General features: G+C 47.3%; 2 protein-coding genes across 6 annotated transcripts in view; one reads left to right on the forward strand and one right to left on the reverse strand.

Annotated features, from left to right (window-relative positions):
- Nucleotides 1-319: 319 nt before the first annotated feature.
- On the forward strand, nucleotides 320-14,746 carry ACP1 (acid phosphatase 1, soluble). Of its 5 annotated transcripts, none has more exons than XR_825985.1 (6): nucleotides 320-425; nucleotides 4,626-4,699; nucleotides 4,787-5,061; nucleotides 11,705-11,766; nucleotides 13,541-13,646; nucleotides 13,800-13,850. XR_825985.1 is itself a non-coding variant. In XM_010848403.1 (6 exons), exons 1-6 carry the CDS (start codon nucleotides 383-385, stop codon nucleotides 13,875-13,877), a joined length of 477 nt encoding a protein of 158 aa, XP_010846705.1. In that variant the 5' UTR covers nucleotides 320-382; the 3' UTR covers nucleotides 13,878-14,746. The 5 variants fall into 5 exon arrangements, 4 of the variants coding, with proteins under 4 accessions (XP_010846705.1, XP_010846706.1, XP_010846702.1 ...); XM_010848403.1 differs by having other exon boundaries at nucleotides 4,787-4,900; nucleotides 13,800-14,746; XM_010848404.1 differs by having other exon boundaries at nucleotides 4,948-5,061; nucleotides 13,800-14,746.
- A 1,037-nt stretch (nucleotides 14,747-15,783) lies between these two features.
- FAM150B (family with sequence similarity 150, member B) overlaps nucleotides 15,784-20,588 on the reverse strand; it is a 7,787-nt gene continuing 2,982 nt past the window's right edge. The window contains exons 4-5 of the mRNA XM_010848405.1: nucleotides 19,078-19,143; nucleotides 15,784-16,780 (exon numbers count right to left, since the gene is read on the reverse strand). Of these exons, the coding sequence (XP_010846707.1) occupies nucleotides 19,079-19,143 (65 nt within the window). The 3' untranslated portion in view covers nucleotides 15,784-16,780; nucleotide 19,078. The remainder of the gene's footprint in view (nucleotides 16,781-19,077; nucleotides 19,144-20,588) is intronic.

Here is a 20,588-nt window from a genome sequence, read left to right on the forward strand (position 1 = left end):
CGAGGGCACCGAGCGGGCACCGAGCAGGCCCCGCCGCGCTGGCTTCGCCCTGCGGCTCCGCGAGCCCCTGCAGCCCGGGGCTACGCCCTCTCCGGCCCCGGCGGTCACTCGGCGGCCCGAACCCCGCTCTTCCCCGGCGCCCTCCCCGCTCAGGTGGCTCTCTGCGCCGCCCCGCCGTCCCCTCCCCCACGGCCTCCAGGTGGCTCGCGGCTCCGCCTCCAGCCGCGGCGCTGGGCCAGACTGCGCGAGCGCAAAACCTCCCGCTCGCCCCGGAGGTCGGCGCCGGACTACGCAGGCGCACGGGCGGGCCGCTCGCAGTGCGCATGCGCCGCGCCGGAAGCGTTCCGACGTTATTACTGGGCGCCTCTGCGCGAGCGGGAAGATGGCTGAGCAGGTGACCAAGTCGGTGCTGTTCGTGTGTCTGGGTGAGACGGCGCCGATCTAGCCCCGCTCTGAGCTTCCCGGAGGGCTGGGTAGGGCGTCATGCGTTCTGAGCTGCGCTGCGCCGCTGAACCAGGGAAAGTGCTAGGGAGGCGGCCAGAGAGGGGAGACCCGAGGGTGGTCGGTGCGCGGCGCCCCTCGTTTGCTCCCCGCGGCCGCCGGGCGGCTCTGTACGTGGGGTGCTCTTGACAAGCCTGGTTCTAAGTCCGGTGTCTGAGTCAGAACCTCTGTCGCCTGCTGACTCCTCTGTGCAGGTCTGGGTCTCTAGCTTTTGTTCAGTCTTCTCAAGCCCGGGTCCCCGCTCACCTGCAGCATCTGCACTCCAAGCCGGGGCTCTTGCCGTTGTTCAGTTCAGTTCACTTCAGTCGCTCAGTCGTGTCCGACTCTTTGCGACCCCATGTACTTGCCTATAATTCCTTCCCCTGCAGGTAAACCCGAGGCCACTGAACTGATCTGACCTTTAAGGGTCTGCTGATAGCCGAGACCCATGATAGCCTGTTTACTTTGCTGGCCTATTTACTTGCCTCAGGCTCCCAGATGGAGCGCACTTTAAAGGCAGATGGGGTGCGAAGGCTTAGGATTTCTTGTAAAATTCAAACCCGGGAGATGTGATTCTCTAGGTCGCTGTGTAACAGCCCGATGTGTCAGTATTTCTGTACGTGAAATGAAGGTATTTTTCTCCCTTTTAATTCTTCAGGTACTTTCCAGCTCGGAATTATTTCATTTTTAAGATTTCAGCAATCAGCTTTCGTTTCTTAAAATAGAGTTCAGTGTCCCTTTAGCTTTTGGGACTCGTCTTTTGATACCGCATCTCAGCACTTCCACTCCATCTCCTTAATTCCCAGAGAGAAAGACCTAAATGGCCAGGAGTCCATAAAAAGCTCTGGATGAGTCTGCACTTCCTGCAGAATAATAGCTTTTCCAGTCCTCTTCAGATGCGCTCTTAGGGAAGACCACTAGAGATCTGCTTGGCCTTTCCCGTTTCCCATTTCCCACCCACACACCCTCTGGCTGCCCGCTCCCTTGCTTTACAGCTGCTCAGCGTGCCTTCCACTGTGTACTTCTTTCTGGGAACTCACTTTGCATTTTTCCAGGAGACTCTTTCTAAAAGGTCAGACCCAAGCATTCCCTTCTTTACTTTTTCCAGATCCTCTTGGTACAGGTAATTGTTCCCATGACCCTTTATAGACATCTTTCCTCACACAGATTTTATTATAATTACTTGAAAGCCTGCTGCAATGACTGTGGCTTATTTTTCTTTCTGTTTACAGCTTTAAGACAAAATATGTTCACCAAGTATTTGTGGAATTGAATATCTATGAAGGAAAAACTGAAAGGCTTCCTTGTTGCACGTTGACAATGGGCGTCATTTGATTTTAAGCTCTACACTGAAGGTGACTGATGGACTCAGCAGCTTTGTTAAAGGGTCTATGTTGAGTAGCTAGTAGGGATCCGTTGCTGTGCTTATTTTACTTAGCAGTGTTGATTAGGCTGACGTAGTGCACTCTGCTGGCTGTTGATGGGAGATAGCTGCTTGTGTGTATTTTTCTTCCGTACACTTTCTTTTTCCAGCAACTGCCATGGTACCAGGCACTGTTCTGAGTGCTAGGGATACAGTGGTGAGGAAAACAGACAACAATCCCTGCCTCTCCAGAGTTCACATTGTGTCGTCAACAATCAAGTATTTGGCTACTCAGTCAGCTGGTGTTAACACTAAGGCAGGAAGGGCAGATGGGAGTGGAGTGCAGTTGTTAGAAGGGTTTTGTGGGGAGGCCTTACTGAGAAGGTGCAATTTGAAGAAAGACTTGGGAAAGGTAGGGAAGCAAGCATAGGGTATTTTGGAAAAGCATCCTGGACCTGGAGGAAAGCAGGTGAAAGATTCTGAAATGAGGGTTCTGGCCATGTTCACGACACAGCAGGGAAGCTGCAGCACTGGGCCCGGTGCTCTAGTTGCTTCTGGACAGACTTACCTCAGTTCCCGAGGACTTGGAGGTAATGTTGACTTGTTTTCTCAGCGCCCAGTGGATCCGAAACTTGTCCCATTCTTGGTGCACAAACAGTGAGTGTTCTGAGGCAGAAGTCGGCGAACCCTTTAAAGAGCCAGAGAACAAATACACTGAGCTCTGACGCTCACACCGGAAGTAGTGCGGGAGCAGCCCTAGCCAGTGCGTGGTCATGCTCAGTGTGATTGGTCGTGCCCACTGGAATTTGAATTCTGTATAATATTCTCATGTCACAACATACTGTACTTTTGAGTTTTTTCAATCGCTTAAAAATGTAAAAATTATTTTTAGCATTGAGAACTGTATACAAAGGTGGTGGGTCCTGACTCCTAGTTTTCAGACCCACTGTAGGTCCTGTGGAGAATCTGGTGAGGCTGTGTAAGGACTTGGATCACTGAGTGAGTTAAGCCTTTGGAGGATTTTGAGCAGAGGTGGGAAGTTCAGCTGTTGTGTTGAGATTGGACTGGAGAAGGGCGATGCCACAGGAGGGAGGCCCACCATTGCGAGAGCTTGTGTGTTGGACCAGAGCTTTGCTGTGGAGGGGGTGAGACGTGGGTTCTGACGGGATTTGAGGTCACTCTACCGTTTCACTTGGCAGCCTGTATGCAGGACAGTAACAGCAGTGCGTTTCCGAAAGGTGAAGGTTTTATTCCTTCAGAGCATTTGTGTGGGCCTTTTTCAGATTGAAGTGCAGAAAAGTGTCACATGTTCACCGTCAGTAAGGGTGACAGCAGAAAAGAATGGAACTGCTTATTTTGGCGAGACCGAGCACTGGGTGCTTTTGTGCAGTGGACCGACTGGAGGGTGTGTGCTGCTCGTGTCCAGCCAGCGCCGCGGGAGATGAGAGCTCAGTGGCGCCGGGTGGCCTTTCCCGACAGTTAATCAGGGTTTATTGATAGATACTTTTCATCCTTTACAAACCAAGCCTAACTGTTCTTGTTTTCTTATAAGAAATGTTGTTGTCATCTTCTTTTCCTGTTCTCTTGTATCTACCAGCATTTATTTTCTTGTTTTAATTGAGTTTAATTATAGTTAATTAAGCTATAAATTAATTGTAGTTATTCCCGGTAAGTCCTTGGCACTGGAGCTCGGGTGGCATCCTGGATTGACAGTACCCTGAGTATTGTCACACGTGGATGATGGGAAGGTGACCTGTCCCTGAAGACCGGAGTTGCCTGTTTAGAACTCTTCCAGAATCTCCGATGTGCCCTCTGAGTTCGGCTGGTTCTGTTCTGTGTCTTTTTGTAATAGTGAAACTATAACATTTTCCTGAATTCTACAATCCTTTTAGAGAAATATTGAACCTGTTGTTGTTCAGTCACTAAGTCGTGTCCAGCTCTTTGTGACCCCATGGACTGCAGCACGCCAGGCTTCCCTGTCCTTCACTATCTGCTGGAGTTTGCACAGATTCATATCCAATGAGTTGATGATGCCATCCAACCATCTCATTCTCTGTCACCCCCTTCACCCCCTGCCCTCAGTCTTTCCTAGCATCAGGATCTTTTCCAGTGAGTCAGCTCTTCACATCAGGTGCAGACCCCCAAAACTGTGGCCAGCTAGTTTCAACTGAGGGTGGTCCTGGGAATCCATGAACTTGCAGCTGATAAAAGTTCTGGGCAGACTGGACGGCTTGGAGGATGGTCCCTACCAAGCTGGCCGGCTCCTGGGTGCACGGCACTCAAGCAGGGGCTCTGCCCAGGTCCTTGAGTAGAAGTCTGTGTAGAACCACCGTTAGGCCTAAATGTATTTGCTTCTGTGTTTTATGAAACAACATACTGCTTTATTGTGTGTAGTATACTTGAAAGTATATATTTTAAAGTATATCATTTTAAAATAGACTGGTTGCAACCCACTTCATTGATTTCATGGTTAGCTTCTGGGTTAGTGATAGCAAACTGAAAAATGATGATTTTGGTCCTGACTTCTGATTTCTAACGTCCTTGTCATTTGTACTTTGTGTATTTGGACAGTTGGTTTGAAGTCATGGAGTGGGGTTGGGTCAGCCGTCTTGCTGGGTCCTGCCACGTGCTGGTAGCACAGTCACCGCAGAGAAGAGCGTTGGCCTTGCCTCCTCGCTGCCCCAGCTGTGTGAAGTCTTGTGCGCTTGTGCTGTGCTGGGCTCGGCACCTGCACTTCCCTCAAACCAGCCGCTCACTCTCTGCTCCCCCACCTCTTTTTAAGGTAACATCTGTCGATCGCCCATCGCAGAAGCGGTTTTCAGGAAACTTGTAACTGATCAAAACATTTCAGATAATGTAAGTACTGTTCACTGTCTTAAAGAGGCCAACTTGATTGGCTTTGGGGCAGAAAATTGTGAAAAGAATTCTTTTTTTCTCCTGCAGTGGAGGATAGACAGTGCAGCGACATCCACGTATGAACTAGGAAACCCTCCTGATTGTCGGGGGCAGGCTTGCATGAGGAAGCATGGTATCCCCATGAGTCACGTTGCCCGGCAGGTACCGTACTTGACCTTGAAAGTGCACTTGTGTGTTTTATGTTGCAGTGGGTCATTGACAGTGGCGCTGTTTCTGACTGGAACGTGGGCCGGTCACCAGATCCAAGAGCTGTGAGCTGCCTAAGAAATCATGGCATTAACACAGCCCATAAAGCAAGACAGGTAGAAGAAACCTTGTTTAATTTCTCATACATTGATCCCATAACCTGAGAATTGTGAGAAGCTTAGTGAGACTTACCTGTAACAAATGTGTTTATGTAGGGTTGGCTGAAGCAGCCACAGTGCACCCATTCTGGGTCCGCAGTTCTGAAAGGTTTGCCTGACCTTGGAACTGGCTTACTAGAGCACAAGGTCGAGAGCCCTGACCGAGCGCTGGGTGACCTGCGCTGTCGTCCCCATTTTGTTTCTGGTGCCCTTTTATGTTCGGGTCCAGGCGGCTTACTCTGCTTCCATTGCGAGGTTGCTGCTGTTGGCCTGACCCAAAGTTTGTCTGGGTTTTTCACAACATCTTACAGAACAGCTTGAATGAACTTTTTGGCCAACCCAATAGAATACAGTTCTGCTATTAATACAAAAACATTTCCAGCTGTGAAGTTCCTTGGAAGTACAGGGTAATGCTGATATTTTTATGGATGCGTATTCTGCACACAGCAGTTTTACTTCTGAGTTTGGCTTCTGGAGTGTGGCCCAGGAGAGCATTCTACATTGAGGCTGGTGCATCTCACCTGCTTTCCAGGGTGGAGTCCACCAGCTGCGTGTGGCTCTTCACCTTTGAGGTATGGCCAGTGTGATGGGAGCTGAATTTTAAATTATAACACATTTCAATAGCCACTTGGTCTGGTGGGTGCCTGTAGGGTTCCAGACTCACATGGGCCTGTGGGGTGGGGGAGAGAGGTGTCCATGGTGGCATGCCCGGCAAGACATCGGGCCCACGGGCAGCCAGCCCTGTCCCTCCTTGTGCAGAAGCTGCGGTGGGTGCTGGCACCGGGAACTTCTGTAGCCATGGGACCAGCTTCTGCAGAAACAGGCTTCGTTCTGATGCTGTGTTGTTCTGCAGGAACTGTTACTTTTATCGGTACGATTATATTGTGGAGATTCAATTGGATGTTTTAAAAAACCTGTCTAAAACCTTCAAACTTCATTTTGTATCATCCCAACAAAATGTACAGCTCTGTGGACTGGGATTCCAGCTGAACCACGCACAGCCCAAGAAGGGCTGTGGCTTGGTGTCAGAGCATGAGAGCCCACGCCTGGAGAAGAGCTTTTGAGGCCTTCAAAACGAGAAGCCAAATATTTTCAAATCGCTTGTCAGATACCTTGCATGTTTGTAAGTGTGGCTGGCAGCGTGGGAACTGTAACTGAGCACGAGTGCTTAAAGCAGAACTTGCTGTAAAACTAGATGAAGATCCCTTAGTCATTGTTACACTGAATCTTGTCTCGACTTAAAACTGCAGATTGCTTTGCCATGCATCATATTTTAAATTATTAATGTCTTAATTTTTACCAATTATGGGAGGAAGTAGTTGATAAACACATTTTGCAGATCAAGAAACACTTCCAGAGAGAAAATAAATGACTTATTAAAGGTTACCTAGCTGCCAAGTAGTAGAACTTGGATTTAATTACAGGTTTATTTGGTGGAATGTGAGCCAGAAAATTCACAAAACAAAATTGCTATAGAAATACTTCTAACACATTTATGTCTCAGGAATTAGTAATATACAGATTATTTTTGTCTTAGATTAATTTATTCTGAGATATTTGTGAACTAATTTTCTGGCTATGTCAGTTGACTGTGTGTGTTAACAATTTACTATTTAACTATTTTAAAAACCCTTTCTTAAGTGGAATTTCACTGGACAGAGATTAAACATTTTTTATATCATTTCTGCACTCTAATCTCTTCAAGGTTTTGGATTCCTTGCCAATTTCTACTTTCTGTTTTTTAAATATTTTGAGTAGTCCTTGAGAATTATGAGCAATCATATTTTCATGTTTTCTATTTTTAAGGTCAGATTATTTTTCATACACTAAGTTTATAATAAAAATGTACACAAATGAAGTATTTTAAATACACATGCCTTAAAAAAACAAAGCTAGGAAGTTATTGCTTATGAAATTATTACCCGTTTTTGAAGTAGTATCTCCACATAAACTACTTTTTCCTTTTCCTTGTTGCTTTTAAGAAAATTCTCAACGATGATTTTTTTTTTTAAATTTCAAAGTCCTAGTAAGATATGTCAGTATCACATCAGATCTTTGTTATTTTTTAGCATTTTCTAATGTTTACAGGTTTCCTCTTCCTGTCACAACTTGTATGAGAACTGTAATACTTCTACTAAACCTGAGTTTAACAGACAAAATACATTTAGGGTGCTTTTTTCTCTGTCACGTGTAAATCAGTTCCCTAGTTATGTGAACTCACATCCGGTTAGTTCTGTGGGGTTGTTTCCTTACCATACACTCTTTCCTTTTCAGTCAACTTTGTTTGACACGTACACAGATGTCTGGGTGCTCAGTGCGTCTTGCATCATCCCAGCTCCCCTCTACTGCAGAGGGCCCCACTCAGAATGCCTTCTAACCTCCTGCCTGTATGGCAGTGGGATCCTCTAGTGCATGTCTTTCTGTCAGCATTTTCCTTTGTGAGATTCTCCATATTGCTCCTAGCAAAGCTTCAGTCATCTTCATTTGTGGATTCGGTGTCATTCCACAGTTAGTGACAGTCTGTTTATCAGTACCTCTGGGTGGAGCAGCCTCGTAACACAGGTGGCCTAACGTTCTCTTCACTTAGAAAACTTTCGCCAAACAGCGACAGCGTTGCTGCTCTAACCGCCTGGGAGGGTTCATCTGCTCCATCCTAATTTTGTTGTTTCCTACCCTTGCTGTCGTTTTCTTCTGCTGTCTTTAGCTTTTCTTTGGTGTGTAGTTTCCGATAATTTTATGTGGTCAGCTTCACTTCCTGAATTGTGTCTTGATGGTTTTTATCAGTTTTTTATCAGAAAATTCTGGGCTGTTATCTGTGTATATTTTTCTTCCCCTCATTCTTCTGAAATTCAACCTAAATGTATTTTAAACATAAATTTCTTACGACTTTTCTACTTTTTCTATCCTTTTCACTTCAGTTTTTAGTCTGAGATTTTCTACTGACCTGTTCTGTGATGTACTAATCTTTCTGTGTTTTCAAACTGTTATAAGCCTTTATTGAATATTTGATGTCTGTTGTTTTATTTAATAAATTTTATTTTATTTCATTTAAAAATTGATTCCAGCTCTCGGGTAAAATTATGCATCTTGCCCTGTATTTTTTTGAACAGTTCTGATTATAGCTGTTTATTTGGTTGGCCAAAAAGCTTGACAAACCTAGACAGCATATTAAAAAGCAGACATTACTTTGCCGACAGAGGTCCATATAGTCAAAGCCGTGGTTTTTCCAGTGGTCATGTATGTGTGTGGGACCATAAAGAAGCTGAGTGCCAAAGTATTGATGCTTTCAACCTGTGACGCTGGAAAAGACTTGAGAGTCCCTTGGACTGGAAGGAGATCAAACCAGTTACTCCTAAAGGAAATCAACCCTGAATACTCATTGGAAGGACTGATGCTGAAACTCCAATACTTTGGCCACCTGATGCCAAGAGTCAATTCATTGGAACAGAGCCTGATGCTGGGAAAGATTAGGGTGAGAGGAGAAGGGGTGACAGAGGACAAGATGGTTGGCTGGCGTCGCTGACTGGACGGACCTGAGTTTGAGCAAGCTCTGGGAGATAGTGAAGGACAGGGAAGCCTGGTGTGCTGCAGTCCATGGGGTCGCAAAGAATCGGACACAATTGAGCAACTGAACAACGACGACAAGAGTTTGTTTGGAAGAAGTTTGTTTGGAATTTTCTGTAACATTCTGGAAAAACCCAAATGAGGTTTTTGGCCAACCCAATAAAATAAGGTCTGGTGACTGACACCTGGGTCTTCTGTGAGTCTGCTCTCCTGCTTTGTTTATTGCTTCTGTGCTGATTTGGATTAAATGCTGAGCATGATGTGTGAGCCGTGTGGACGCTCTGGGTTCAGGTCCTTTGCCGTTGGGGCTTCACTTTGGTGGGGAGGGTCTGGTTCAGAGCTGACTGGGAGCTCATCCTGCTTCACGGGGCTCTGGCCGTCCTGGCCAGCTCCTCTCGGGGGAACTCAGGACCCCACCTGATCGGGTGGCCTGCTTCTGTCTGGAGGCCGAGTTCTGTTTCTCCCTCCCTGGGCCTGCTGCCGCCGGCCCCCTGTCCTCTTGGCTTCTTGAGCTGAGTCTGTTAGGAGCTTATCGGGTGCTCTGAGAGAGACCTTGTGGGGACCAGGCTTCCCTCTCTGGGGTCTCCCTCCTCCTCTGGCCGTCTTGCCATCCTTACCTCCAGCTTCTCCAGCTGGTGAGGTTGCTGGCTGTCCTTTGGTGCTTCTGCCCAGGCTTCTCGTGGCCCCGGGAGGCCGTGTGGTTCTACTCTCTTGATGCCAAGCACCCACTTTCCCCGCCATTGCGATGATCACAGTGTCCTCAGATACTGCTGGTAGCCCCTCCTGTGAGTCTAAAGCATGATCCCCACAGTGGGGTCCAGGGACCCTCGGTCCTGAGGTCAAAATGTATGAGTGAGGGAGGGATCCATTCAAAGGGTCAGACTAACCAGTGAACATGGGCAGAGTAGGAGAAGCTTGCTGATGTGGTTTCATAATCCACGTTGCAGGTAACCTGTGAGAAACCACCGCTGAATGAGTTTTGGTGTTAGATCAAAGAATATCCACAGTCATACAATGGGTGTAAAAAGCCTTCTTTTAAACTATGTACTTGTATGAGGCTGAGTTTGCGTATTTCAGCCAATCAGATGCGGAAGCACACAGGATAACCACCTGTCTTGAACATGTGGATATTAAAGAAATTTGCAGAAATGTGAAACAGTGCAGCTCTCCTCCTCCCTGTGTTTCAGTGTGGAAAATATAGCTGTTTTTCATTTACAAAAATGTTATAATAACAAGTAATGAATTTTTATTATTTTAAGCAAACAGTTTATAACAGTTTTACTTTTAATAACTTTGGTAAATATTTTAAGAGTTAAAACGTTCTGCAGCCAAGAAGTTTAAGATCTCTCTTCCGACCTCAAGCCTAGGCGCAGGGTCAGCAAGTGCTCTGGGGGTGGGAGCAGGCTGCCGGCTGCCTCTGGCAGGTCAGCCTCTCAAGTAGCCAGGCTTGTCTACAGCGGCAGAGAGTCCCCAGGTTTGCACACTTGGCTCTGCGCACACACTTGGGATTTTTCAGCCTGGCCATCATGGGAGCGTGTTAATGATTGTGCAGAAGTGTTCAGTTTTGATGGGCGTTTTCTAGTTTTTTTCTAGCAATAGGGTTGTTTTGTCACAGCTATTTGATTTATAGCTGCAAGCGAAAATCCTTTACCATGCATTCTTTAATTGTCAATTCTTTGACAGTTATTTTAACATCTTAACATCATGTAGCTACATGTAGCTGTCAGTTACTAAATTTTAGGATCTGCAGTCACAGTCTTTGCAAAATTAAAAACAATGTTTAATCCCAGGACATTTTCAGACAGCTAACTTGGGGAAATAACTTGTAATATTTGTTCTAAAACATTTTGAAATAATCTAGTACCTTGGGAATGTGAACAAAATTTGATTCCAGTATTTTATTAATATAGTATACTGAAAACTAATGCAAATGCAACTGAGAGCCAGAATTTATTACTTTTAACAGAAAATGAGTGTATTTATTGTTCTGTTGCAACACCGACTATAGTCGAGTATCACTTCTCTTAACCAGATTATCAGAATCTTCCTTGTGGTTATCACTGTACCACTGTATTTCAGAGGACTTTTTTTAGTGATGAAGATGATTATTGAAATAACATTCCTAGAAATTATTTCCATCTTTGATTTGGGGCATGTTTTCCTCCCTCCCTCCCTCCCTTCCTGCCATTTTTTTAGTTGACATATAGCTAACTTGCAGTGCTGTGTTAGTTTCAGGAGTACAGCAAAGTGATTCTATTATATATATTCTTTTTCAGATTCTTTTCCCTTATAGGTTATTAAAATTGAATATAGTTGCTCCTTTTTATTGTCATTATAACAGTAAAAAATCAGAAAATAATTTTTCGTTTACATTTTAGCAGGCTTGTGTTTACAAATGTCAAAAAATGCCAAGCTTAGGTTAGAATTAGTAAAAATATAGAGCGGCACTCTCTTCTGTGTCATGTCCAAATTATACACATTCAGTAAGAAGAAGGAAGATCCAGGGAGTGTCACTCATGCGTTTCTGTCTTAGATCCCTGAGCCCCACTTACATGTCAGCTTCCTCTCCCCTCTGCTCTGCTTTATTTTTCCATGAGACAGTCACTCCTGGGAGCTGCGCGCCCTGCATGGGGGAAGCCCCACAAGGCCAGTGTCTGCCCTGCAGTGGGCACCCGTCACTGGGGCTCAGAATGAGTGCCTGGAGAGTGAAGAACAGGACTCAGATATGGAATGTATAAAAAGTTAGCTGTATTTCACTTTGTTTCTAAGAAGTCTAAGATGAAGTATAAGCTTTGCATGCACATACTATAAAATACTATCTTATGATTACCCCAGGAAACTTTATAAAACTTCTTTGTAATACAATTTTAGGAAATTATTAATAGGTTAACTCTGTTTTAACTTTAAAGTGCCCTAAATGATTTAACTTAATTAGTAGCAGATTCCAGTATAGCTTTTTTTATTTTTAAGTTGTTTTGCGTCCTCTAGGCTTGATTGGTCTGAATGTAAACAGTTTTGATTTCTCATTTGCTTTTAGGTTACCAAAGAAGACTTTGTCACTTTTGATTATATACTATGTATGGATGAGAGCAATCTGAGGTAATCACATTTTTAAGGGTATTTCTCTTCAACTCATTTCAGTAATAGGCCAGGCAGTTTGTTGTCCAAATGATTTTTTATTACCTTAAACTTTTAATAAATAGTGGTGGTCATAATATGCAGAATTATTTATTTAGAAGAGTGAGAAATCCAGAGTCATTTAGAATTGAGCCTCACAGGTGTGTTTGCATTGAGGCACACCTTCTGACAAGGAAAGGTCTGGTGTGTAAGGTGACTCTGTTTTGCAGAAGAGAGCCTTTGTTATTGCTGTGATGACTCGCGGGGTGCTTTACTGTGTCTCATCTAACTCCCCTTTAGTGCTGCCCCACCCCCACCCCGAAGGAAAGGCTGGCCAAAAAAGTCTTCTTACTCCATTTAAATTGTTGATTCCCTTAATCAGTTTAAAAACAAAAGCTGTCAGATTAAGGTATTAGACAAAAGTGGCTCTGCGCACCAGAGCACTAGCCCAGAAGTCTGCACGCTGGCCCCATCTCGTCACTGGGAACTGGAGGCACAGAGGGGTTCGTCACGTGCCCGGGTTCACAGTTCCGGGGTGGACGTGGTGGGCTTCAGGCCTCGGCTCTGCATGGCCTGAGTCACACCCCCACCTCACGTGTGTTTGACCCTCGCGACCTAAATCTGGGTGACAAGGAACCTGGTGGCATTTCTTCAGCGGTGTGTGCCTAGCACTGGTCACCTGGGCCTCCCGTGAAGTCTAGGGTGGGCCACGTGTGTGGAAATTAAACCCAACAAACAATATGATATGACGTGCCGAGGGTGCAAAGATGAGTGAATACGGTGCATCTGGCAGTTCAGAGGACTGTGTGGCCCTGTGCCCGCTGCGAGACAGGCGCCGAGCTGCTTGTCACAGTCTGCCTGCACCAAGGGGACAGAGACCAGCCCTCCCCGTGAGCACCGGACCACCCTGACTGCTTCCCTGCTAACCCGTAAATGTGCATGCATTTAATTAAGAGAAACTTTCCTTGAGTCGCTGTTGTGGGGTGGTCAGGCACAGATGCACCAAGCTTACTAGGTTTTCGTTAAGTTCATTAAAATGCGTAAATTTTCTATTTTTGTTTTTCACTTGTTTGGCCTCATTTTTCTCGCTGAATAGCTTATCAGTATTATCTCTAGCAGTATCTTAATAGAGAACTCTGTGTGCATATTTATTAGAGAAGTTTCGGAGGTGGTTGGCATTTGGTGGTGCAGCCCTTGCCACCCCAGTCCTCCCCGCCCTTCTTGTTTCAGCCTCCTGGCTTCTCGGGGAGGCTCTGCTCTGAGGGCTGCAGGTTTCCTGTGAGACGCTGGCCTCCCCTGTGGAGGTTGCTAATCAGGCCCCACAAAGCTCAGTGAGAAGGCTGAGCTGGAAGCAGACGGAGTGGCTGTAGGGTCCGCTCAGGACACCTCCCCAGGGAGCCTGCCACCCTCTGGGACCTGTCTTTGTGGCTTTTTGAGTTCCGTCCTGTCTTCTTGCTCAGTTGCTGACCCGGGTCTTTCTGAACATGTGCTTCAGAGGAGAGGGCTAATTATTGTCCGACCTGAGGGAGCACATCCTGTGTAAACGTGCTGCCGTCGGAGCCCCCTTGCCTGGGAGAGAGAGCCCGCGGGGGCAGCCACCCGGAGGCTGTGCCCAACTGCCGAGTGTTTGGTTTCCTTTTTAAATCAGGTCACTTTTGCTGGATTTGATACGGATACTTCATAAAACCCTAGCAGATGTCCCAGTTTAACTGGAAGCCATAGATCAGAAAACTAAGTTCATGTTTCAATTTTACAGAGATTTGAATAGAAAAAGTAATCAAGTTAAAAACTGCAGAGCGAAAATCGAACTGCTCGGGAGCTATGATCCACAAAAACAACTTATCATTGAAGATCCCTATTATGTAAGTGTGGTCTCACTTCCATCCTGATGCTCACAGACAAGGGCGACGTACAGAGAGCCCGCGTGAGTGCCTGCCGTCGGGGGTCAGAGGCAGGCTCCCTGAAGGCGAATTCCTGAGTGGTTTTGTTACTCTCCCTTCTCCCTGTCCTTCCAGGGCAACGACGCCGACTTTGAGACCGTCTACCAGCAGTGCGTGCGGTGCTGCAGGGCCTTCCTGGAGAAGGTGCGCTGACCGGCCGTCCCGCTGTGGCCCAGGCTCGTCCCCCCAGGCCGTGTGTCCAGTGTCAACAGTGTCACCGTTCCGAGCCAAGGCCGCAGCCCTCTCTTCAGTTGACTCACTGTTTCCTACCTGAAAAAAAAATTGTAGATGGAAATCAGTCTTTGTGTTTGGCGAAAGAGTAAATAAAAAATCTTTATGTGGGTAAGAGTTCCTTAGACTAGCTAAACCTCCCACTATGCCCCAGTTACAAAAAGAGTGGAACCGTCGAGATAGTGGAGCAGCACAGTAGACCATCGTGAAGGGAAGTGAGACGCCCCCGGGGGCCTGCGCTGCCCACCCCCCCTGCTGTGGACGGGCCCTGCCGCACCGCCTCTCCACGGCCGGCGCCCAGTGGCGGTGAGCTGCCAGGCGCGCACTCTCAGGACAGGACGGAGCGAGGGTCGTGGGACTCCTCCTCAGCACCTTCACTCCTTCTTAGTTTGTGTCTGTGTGGTTCGTTTCATAAGGAAGTCACCTTATGTGTTCCCATTGGAACCCCTTTGCCTCTGGAAATGTAGTTATATCCCGGAGAAGGACATGTGTGCTGGTTTGTATTATGGTCAGCTGGGGACTGTGTCTGCTTCTACATGCGTACAATTGCCTGAATGTCAATTACAGATCACCTTGTGTGGGAAAAGTATTAAGTTGGAAAAAGCCCTTTTATGTTGGAATGCTTAAACATCAATATATTAAGTATTGTTTTGTCAGTGCCTGGTTATAGGGAAATATACATAATTTGTGCACACTTTGAAATAACTAATCTAAAATTCATATGAATATATGTCAGAAAAAATTGTTCTCAAATAAACTGGGGAAATTACAAAAATACAACTGAGGTGCAAGTCTGGTGTCTGCCTGCTTTTTTACCGAGAGGTGAGGAAGAGTCAGAACGCCTGGGCTCCCCTGTCCCTGTGTTTGGGGTGTGGTGTGCCTGTCTGCTCAGGGTCGGGCAGAAGCCTGAGGAGCGGGCCTGCTGAGCAAGCATGTTGCTTCCGCTTGACTCATCTGTTCATGGGAGAAGCTGGTGGCCCTCAGCCGTAGCTGCCTGGGACCGCAAGAGAGACTCTGCATGGAGGGCTCGATGAGGGACAGCAGTTCTCCGAGTCTTCACCCCTGTCCATAGCTGGTGACCTGAAGCCCTGGGAGGACTGAGTCTCAGGTCAGTCTGAGTGACGGTCACTCAGCAGCAGGGAGAGCGCAGAGGCATGGTGTCCAGTCCTTAGTCTCATGAGGGTCTCAGGTGGGGGCATTTAGTCCTTGGGCCTGAGGGGCGGATAAGGCTGTCGTCACCCCAGGCCGTCAGGGGTAGCAGAGGTGAAACGCTGGGGAGGTTTGGCCAGAAGACTGCTACGTCAGACTCATCCTGAAGACTTGAGAGTCAGGTGGACTGAGGGTTTGATAATGGTAGCTCTAAAAAGTAAAGAATCAAGGGGAAAAGTTTAACTGCAGCTAGAAAACAGGGAAGCAAAGTACTTCAGAAGCTATACCCCAGAGTCTTGACCATTTAGTAACTGCTTAATAATCTCAGGGCCAGAGAATTTTTTACTGTTTCTGTTCTTTCATGTTCATAGTTTACTTTCCCTTAATGTTTATGTCTTCCATGCGGATTATCACACAAATCCTAGGATTCTAGTTGACTTTGTCCCTAGGCTATATCCGGGGCGTCCCTGGTGGCTCAGCGGTACAGAACCCACCTGCAATGCCAGAGCCTCAGGAGCCACAAATTAGATCCCTGGGGCAGGAAGATCCCCTGGAGGAGGGCATGGCAACCCACTCCAGTATTCTTGCCTGGAGAAGCCCATGGCAGAGGAGCCTGGCGGGCTACAGTCCAAAGAGAGGACTGAAGCAACAGCACACTACATGTTAGGCTGTATTCAGACCAGGGATCCTCTGCACAGAAAATGTCACTGCTGAATTCACTTGTTTTTAAAAAAATTAGATCCAGTCAGATTTGTTCAAAATATATCTACCTATAAAATCTGGAGCTTCTTGGAAGTTTTAAGGTCCCTCTTGGTTTCATGTTTCCATTACAAAGTCACATAGGAAATAGAGGCACACTCATTTGAACTATTCACTACTAAAGCACGTGTCTTACGGAGTATGTCACCAATATAATACCACTCTCTAGAAAATGCTGATTGTCCCTTACAAGAATGTGTAGCTTTCTCGTTTTATTTATGCCTTTTTTATTCTGTGACTTCTGCCAGTATTTCAGTGTCATAAAGATTTGTAAATCACAAATTCCCCAGATAAACTTGTTCAGAAGTAAAGAGTCACTCTGAAGCCTTCACTGTACCAAACTCTTCATTTATTACTGGTGTTTTATTTACAGTATTTACATATTGCACAGGATCTGGACACCACTTTACACTTATTTTACAAAAGGACAAATGAAATCAGCCTGAGCATGTACACAGATGTCTCCACACTGAAGTTCTTTTTTTTTTTTTTCATGCAGTTCCAAATAATATTCTGGGAATTTAATTGTAAAAATAATAAAATATTAATACCATATGCTATATGAAAATATATTTTTAGATTCTGCTGACTCTGCTTATGTTTCTAAAGAAATATCTGTGATGTCACCTAATCAGGAAAAAGATCTCTCTCTGCCATTTCACAGCATGACACATCAAAGGCAGTCCTGTTGTCTAAAATACTGAGTGGCAAGCATTACTGTCAGGCACACAAATTTACTGAATATGTGTCCACACATGGTGTCAACCACATACGAAACTCAAGGTAAAGGAATTATGGAAGTCTGTCTGCAAAAATAAATCTCTGTTCACGGGGTGTATTCAGAAGGCAGTGGGTTCTGTCCTGTTGGTCTCCAAGGCACTTCTCATGGGTCCTGGGCTGCTGCACAGCTCTGCTCACTGCAAAACAGACAGGCTTGGTTTTCTAGAATGACTCACACTGGAAGACCTATATGTTAAATTACGTGTAACATAATCAACCTGCGATGCAGGAGACCCAGGTTCAATTCCTGGGTCAGGAAGATCCCCTGGAGAAGGAAATGACAACCCACTGCAGAATTCTTGCCTGGGAAATCCTGTGGACAGAGGAGCCTGGCGGGCTACCGCCCATGGGGTCCCAAAGAGTCGGACACGACTGAGTGACTGACACTGATGTGTGTCCAGACCTGAGGAGTTTTCAGTCTGCATGTGTCTCCCCATGTTCCTGTGCGTCTTTTACTGTGAGAAATAACTCAGTTCTGCTGTCACCATGGGCCTGCTGTGCTGAAGGAGTGAAATCGTCTCAGATGAAGAGAATGCCTGCTGGGCTGAAGACTAGAGCTCGGTGTTGCCGCGTCTGCTGTGAGTTCTCGGCAGTGCAGTCTGACTGACTGCGGTGATCCTGGGCTGCATTTTGTGGAATGAGGTGGATGCTTGCTACTTGTTTCCTCTGAAAATATTCCAGGTCTGAGGCTGTGAAATTACCTGAGGGGAAGCCCAGGACAAGGAGAGTGTGTGGGGAGGCTGTCTTGCCATGTGGGAGAGGGGCTGGAAAGCTAGACTCCTCTGGCTGGAGGAGATCAGGTCATGAGGTGCAGAAAGAAGGAGAGGGCTCTGCTCTGAGATCACGGAGTGGAGGGGTTCCACGCTCAGGATCCCCTGAAGCCTGACTTCCTTCAGACCAGCCTTGAAGAGGCTGAGGTCATGGTCTGGCGTGGGAAGAAGCATCTCCCTGTGCAGGTGCGTCCTGATGTCTTCGTGGGTTAGGACCACAGAAGAGGCACTTGGGCACAGCTTATGGCTCGTGAGCAAAGTCGGATGTTGATGCAGGATGTGGGCTCTACCCTCCAGGGGGTCAGGGAGACCCTTGACTCTGCACTGTCACCAACCAGTTAAGCGTTTGCAATTGTGGCTTAAAGCTTCTGGAATTGGAAGAAATTAATCTTTTAAAGCACTATAAAGCTATTTTAGCATAAGAATCTATATTGTAAATGACACCTTGGCCAAAACAAACACGGTTACTGACAGTGGTGACACGCCTGCTGTGCTGGGAAAGCCCTTCCTGACACGGAGCAGGGCGGGGTCACGCTTGGGAGCAGCTCCACAGCCGCCAGGGCTCCTGGAAGCCACTACTCCCGCCTTTGCACTCGGACGAGCTGTCTTTGCGGGAGAGCAGTTAGGGGATGCAGGGGTCAGCTCACAGGCAGGAAGGCAGGGAGCCTGCGGCCTGACCGGGTCTCCCCACTTGTGAGTAAATGGCAGTTGTTTCCAAGGATGTGCCTGGTTCATCTTTGGGACAGTGATGCTTTAACTATAAAGAAATACTTAATGAAAGCATTCTCATCTCTCCTGGCAGGTTCTTTGGGAGACTTATAATAATCCATTCATTGCTTTAAAAATAAGTGTTCTGTTTGCCACGTGGGCAGTGGAGGAGAGACTGGGCAGCATTCAGATGAAACACGAAGGAGGAGGGATTTCTCAGCTTTCACTTTAAAAAATGTGCTTTCACTCCCCGCAGATAGGAAGTGTTGTAAGTTCCATGAGCCTGTGGAGGGTGTGGGGTCACAGCCTCCAGTAACCGCATGCTTCCCTGAACCCCTGTTTGCTGGACAGACTCTGCTAGGGAGCAGTGCTGTGGATGGAGCTCAGGGCAGCACCCACGGCGGCTGCCCTGGACACCCGCACAGACCTTGGTCAGCGTGGCCTTCGCCACAAAAAGCACCTCTCCTCGACTCACGGGAGACGAGGGGGCAGCCATCAGATGCAGATAGACCTGTTCTCAGCTGTTCTTACAGCTTCATCAGTGCCCTGACATCCTGATAGACGTCCGCCTCAAACAGTATGTCTCTAGAATCTGCATGGATACGGTTAGTCATATCCTCATCTATGAACGTCTGAACGAGAGCCTGTAGGTGGGTGAGCAGGACTTCACGCATGCACCAAGCGCGTGCTGAAGTCAGTAGCCAGTGGGCTGTGTGCAGATTACCGTGCACTCGGCCAGCACGTCCTCCTGGGACTGGGCCCCAGAGGCTGCCTGCGCGGCTGTGTGTTTTACTGCTGGCCAGTATTTAGAGACATTTGGAGTATTCTGTCAGCCTGACCCACAATAACTCTACTTTCACTGAGAATGACTGTCTCTAAACCCCCGTTAATTTTTCAAGTCCCAGACACACCCCATCTTTGGTGTGCAGGGCATGGTGACAGGGCCGCCAACTTACCTTATCCCTCCATGCACATCGGGCTGACTGCCAGCCGAGTTAGAAGCCGGGCACACCTCTTGTAGTCTGCAAGTGGGAATAGATCACAGACCCTTGTGAGATACCTCAGCAGCTTAGATGAACAGCATTCACTTTAAAAACCATAGCAGCTGCTAAAGCCATTCATTCCTTTATACACTCTAAATTCCCTGGAAGCAGCACGCAGACTGTCGTCTGCAATCATGGCTTGAAGCTGCTGACTTAATAATTCATGGCACCTCAGGACCGCCAGTGTCACGTGACAGAAGCTAGGTGATGTGACCGGGAGGCTGTTGGGGGTGGGGACGCAGACGTCCACACGCCTGCTCTGCCCGTCTGCTCCGCACAGTGGTTGATGGGCTCATCAAAATGGCTTTCGTTTGCTTGCTGGCAGACAGTCTTTCATGCCCTGTATTATTTAATAACTTTGAGGTCACGTGCAGGCTGGGTCCCCTCTTGAGTTGATCATAACATAAAGCCTTCCGCACAAAAATTCTAAAGACAGGGGGTCAGCAGCCAAGTACCAGAGTGAAAACACCTGGCTGGACAATGGAGGGAAGCAAGAGCTGGTTTCTGGGTGCGGCCTGGCCCTCCTAGCGAGCGCATGTGGTTGCCTGCTCCATTCGTCTCGCAGATGCTGCCTCAGAGGACAGGCAGCTCAGCAGTCACAGCCATACAGGGATTCCTCAAGACAGAGTTTACTTCTCAAGAGTCACAAAATCCTACTTAAAGATGGAAGAGTTCATACTCTTGGCCAAATTCCGAGTGAATGAATATATTAACAGCAATGAATATGCACCACATGGTAGACAAGCAGCTAATTCTTCGAAAATCACACCTGATAAATATTTAGAGGACATAATTTAGACTCAAAGGATGATCTGACAGCTGGAAGCAGGGTCATTGGGACTCCTGGCTTTTTGGCTCTTCACCAGATGCACCACATTTTTTAGGATGCGGTTTTCCTAAACAGACCATATGTGATACAGTGGATTGTATGAGCTCAAAGAAGATACTGGCATTTGACACACGCCCTAAGATCCTGAGGTCAACCATCTCCCTGCTGGACAACAGGTCTCCACCCTGATGTCCACCTGGGGGGTCCCCTTAAGGTGCAGACTGCTCAGCGGGTGTGATGGACTCAAAAGTCCTGCTCTTCAAAGGAGCTCACCCCAAGACCACGCCTTGAGTGAGAAGGTCCATTGTTCCTTCTGTCTGACCTGCCAGGATGCTGGAACTCTTGTATTCAGCCTCGAGCTGCACAAACGTGCCCAGATTTGGCTCCGCAGCTCATTATGAGCTGAGAGGGTGGGAGCCGTGTGGCCAGCCGCGCGTCCAGGGCACTGACCTGTCTCCAGGTGCAGCCGTCATGCGTCCTGGTCCTGCCACCTCCCCTTCTGGATGGCCAGGAGAATCGCTGCCTCGCTACTCAGTTACATCAGCAGAGGAGGCAGCAAGTGTGTGTGTGTGGGGGGGGTCCCGGGGAGGGTCTG

The sequence above is a fragment of the Bison bison genome, unplaced genomic scaffold, assembly GCF_000754665.1.
Source record: "Bison bison bison isolate TAMUID 2011002044 unplaced genomic scaffold, Bison_UMD1.0 scf7180017864266, whole genome shotgun sequence".
NCBI lineage: Eukaryota > Metazoa > Chordata > Mammalia > Artiodactyla > Bovidae > Bison > Bison bison.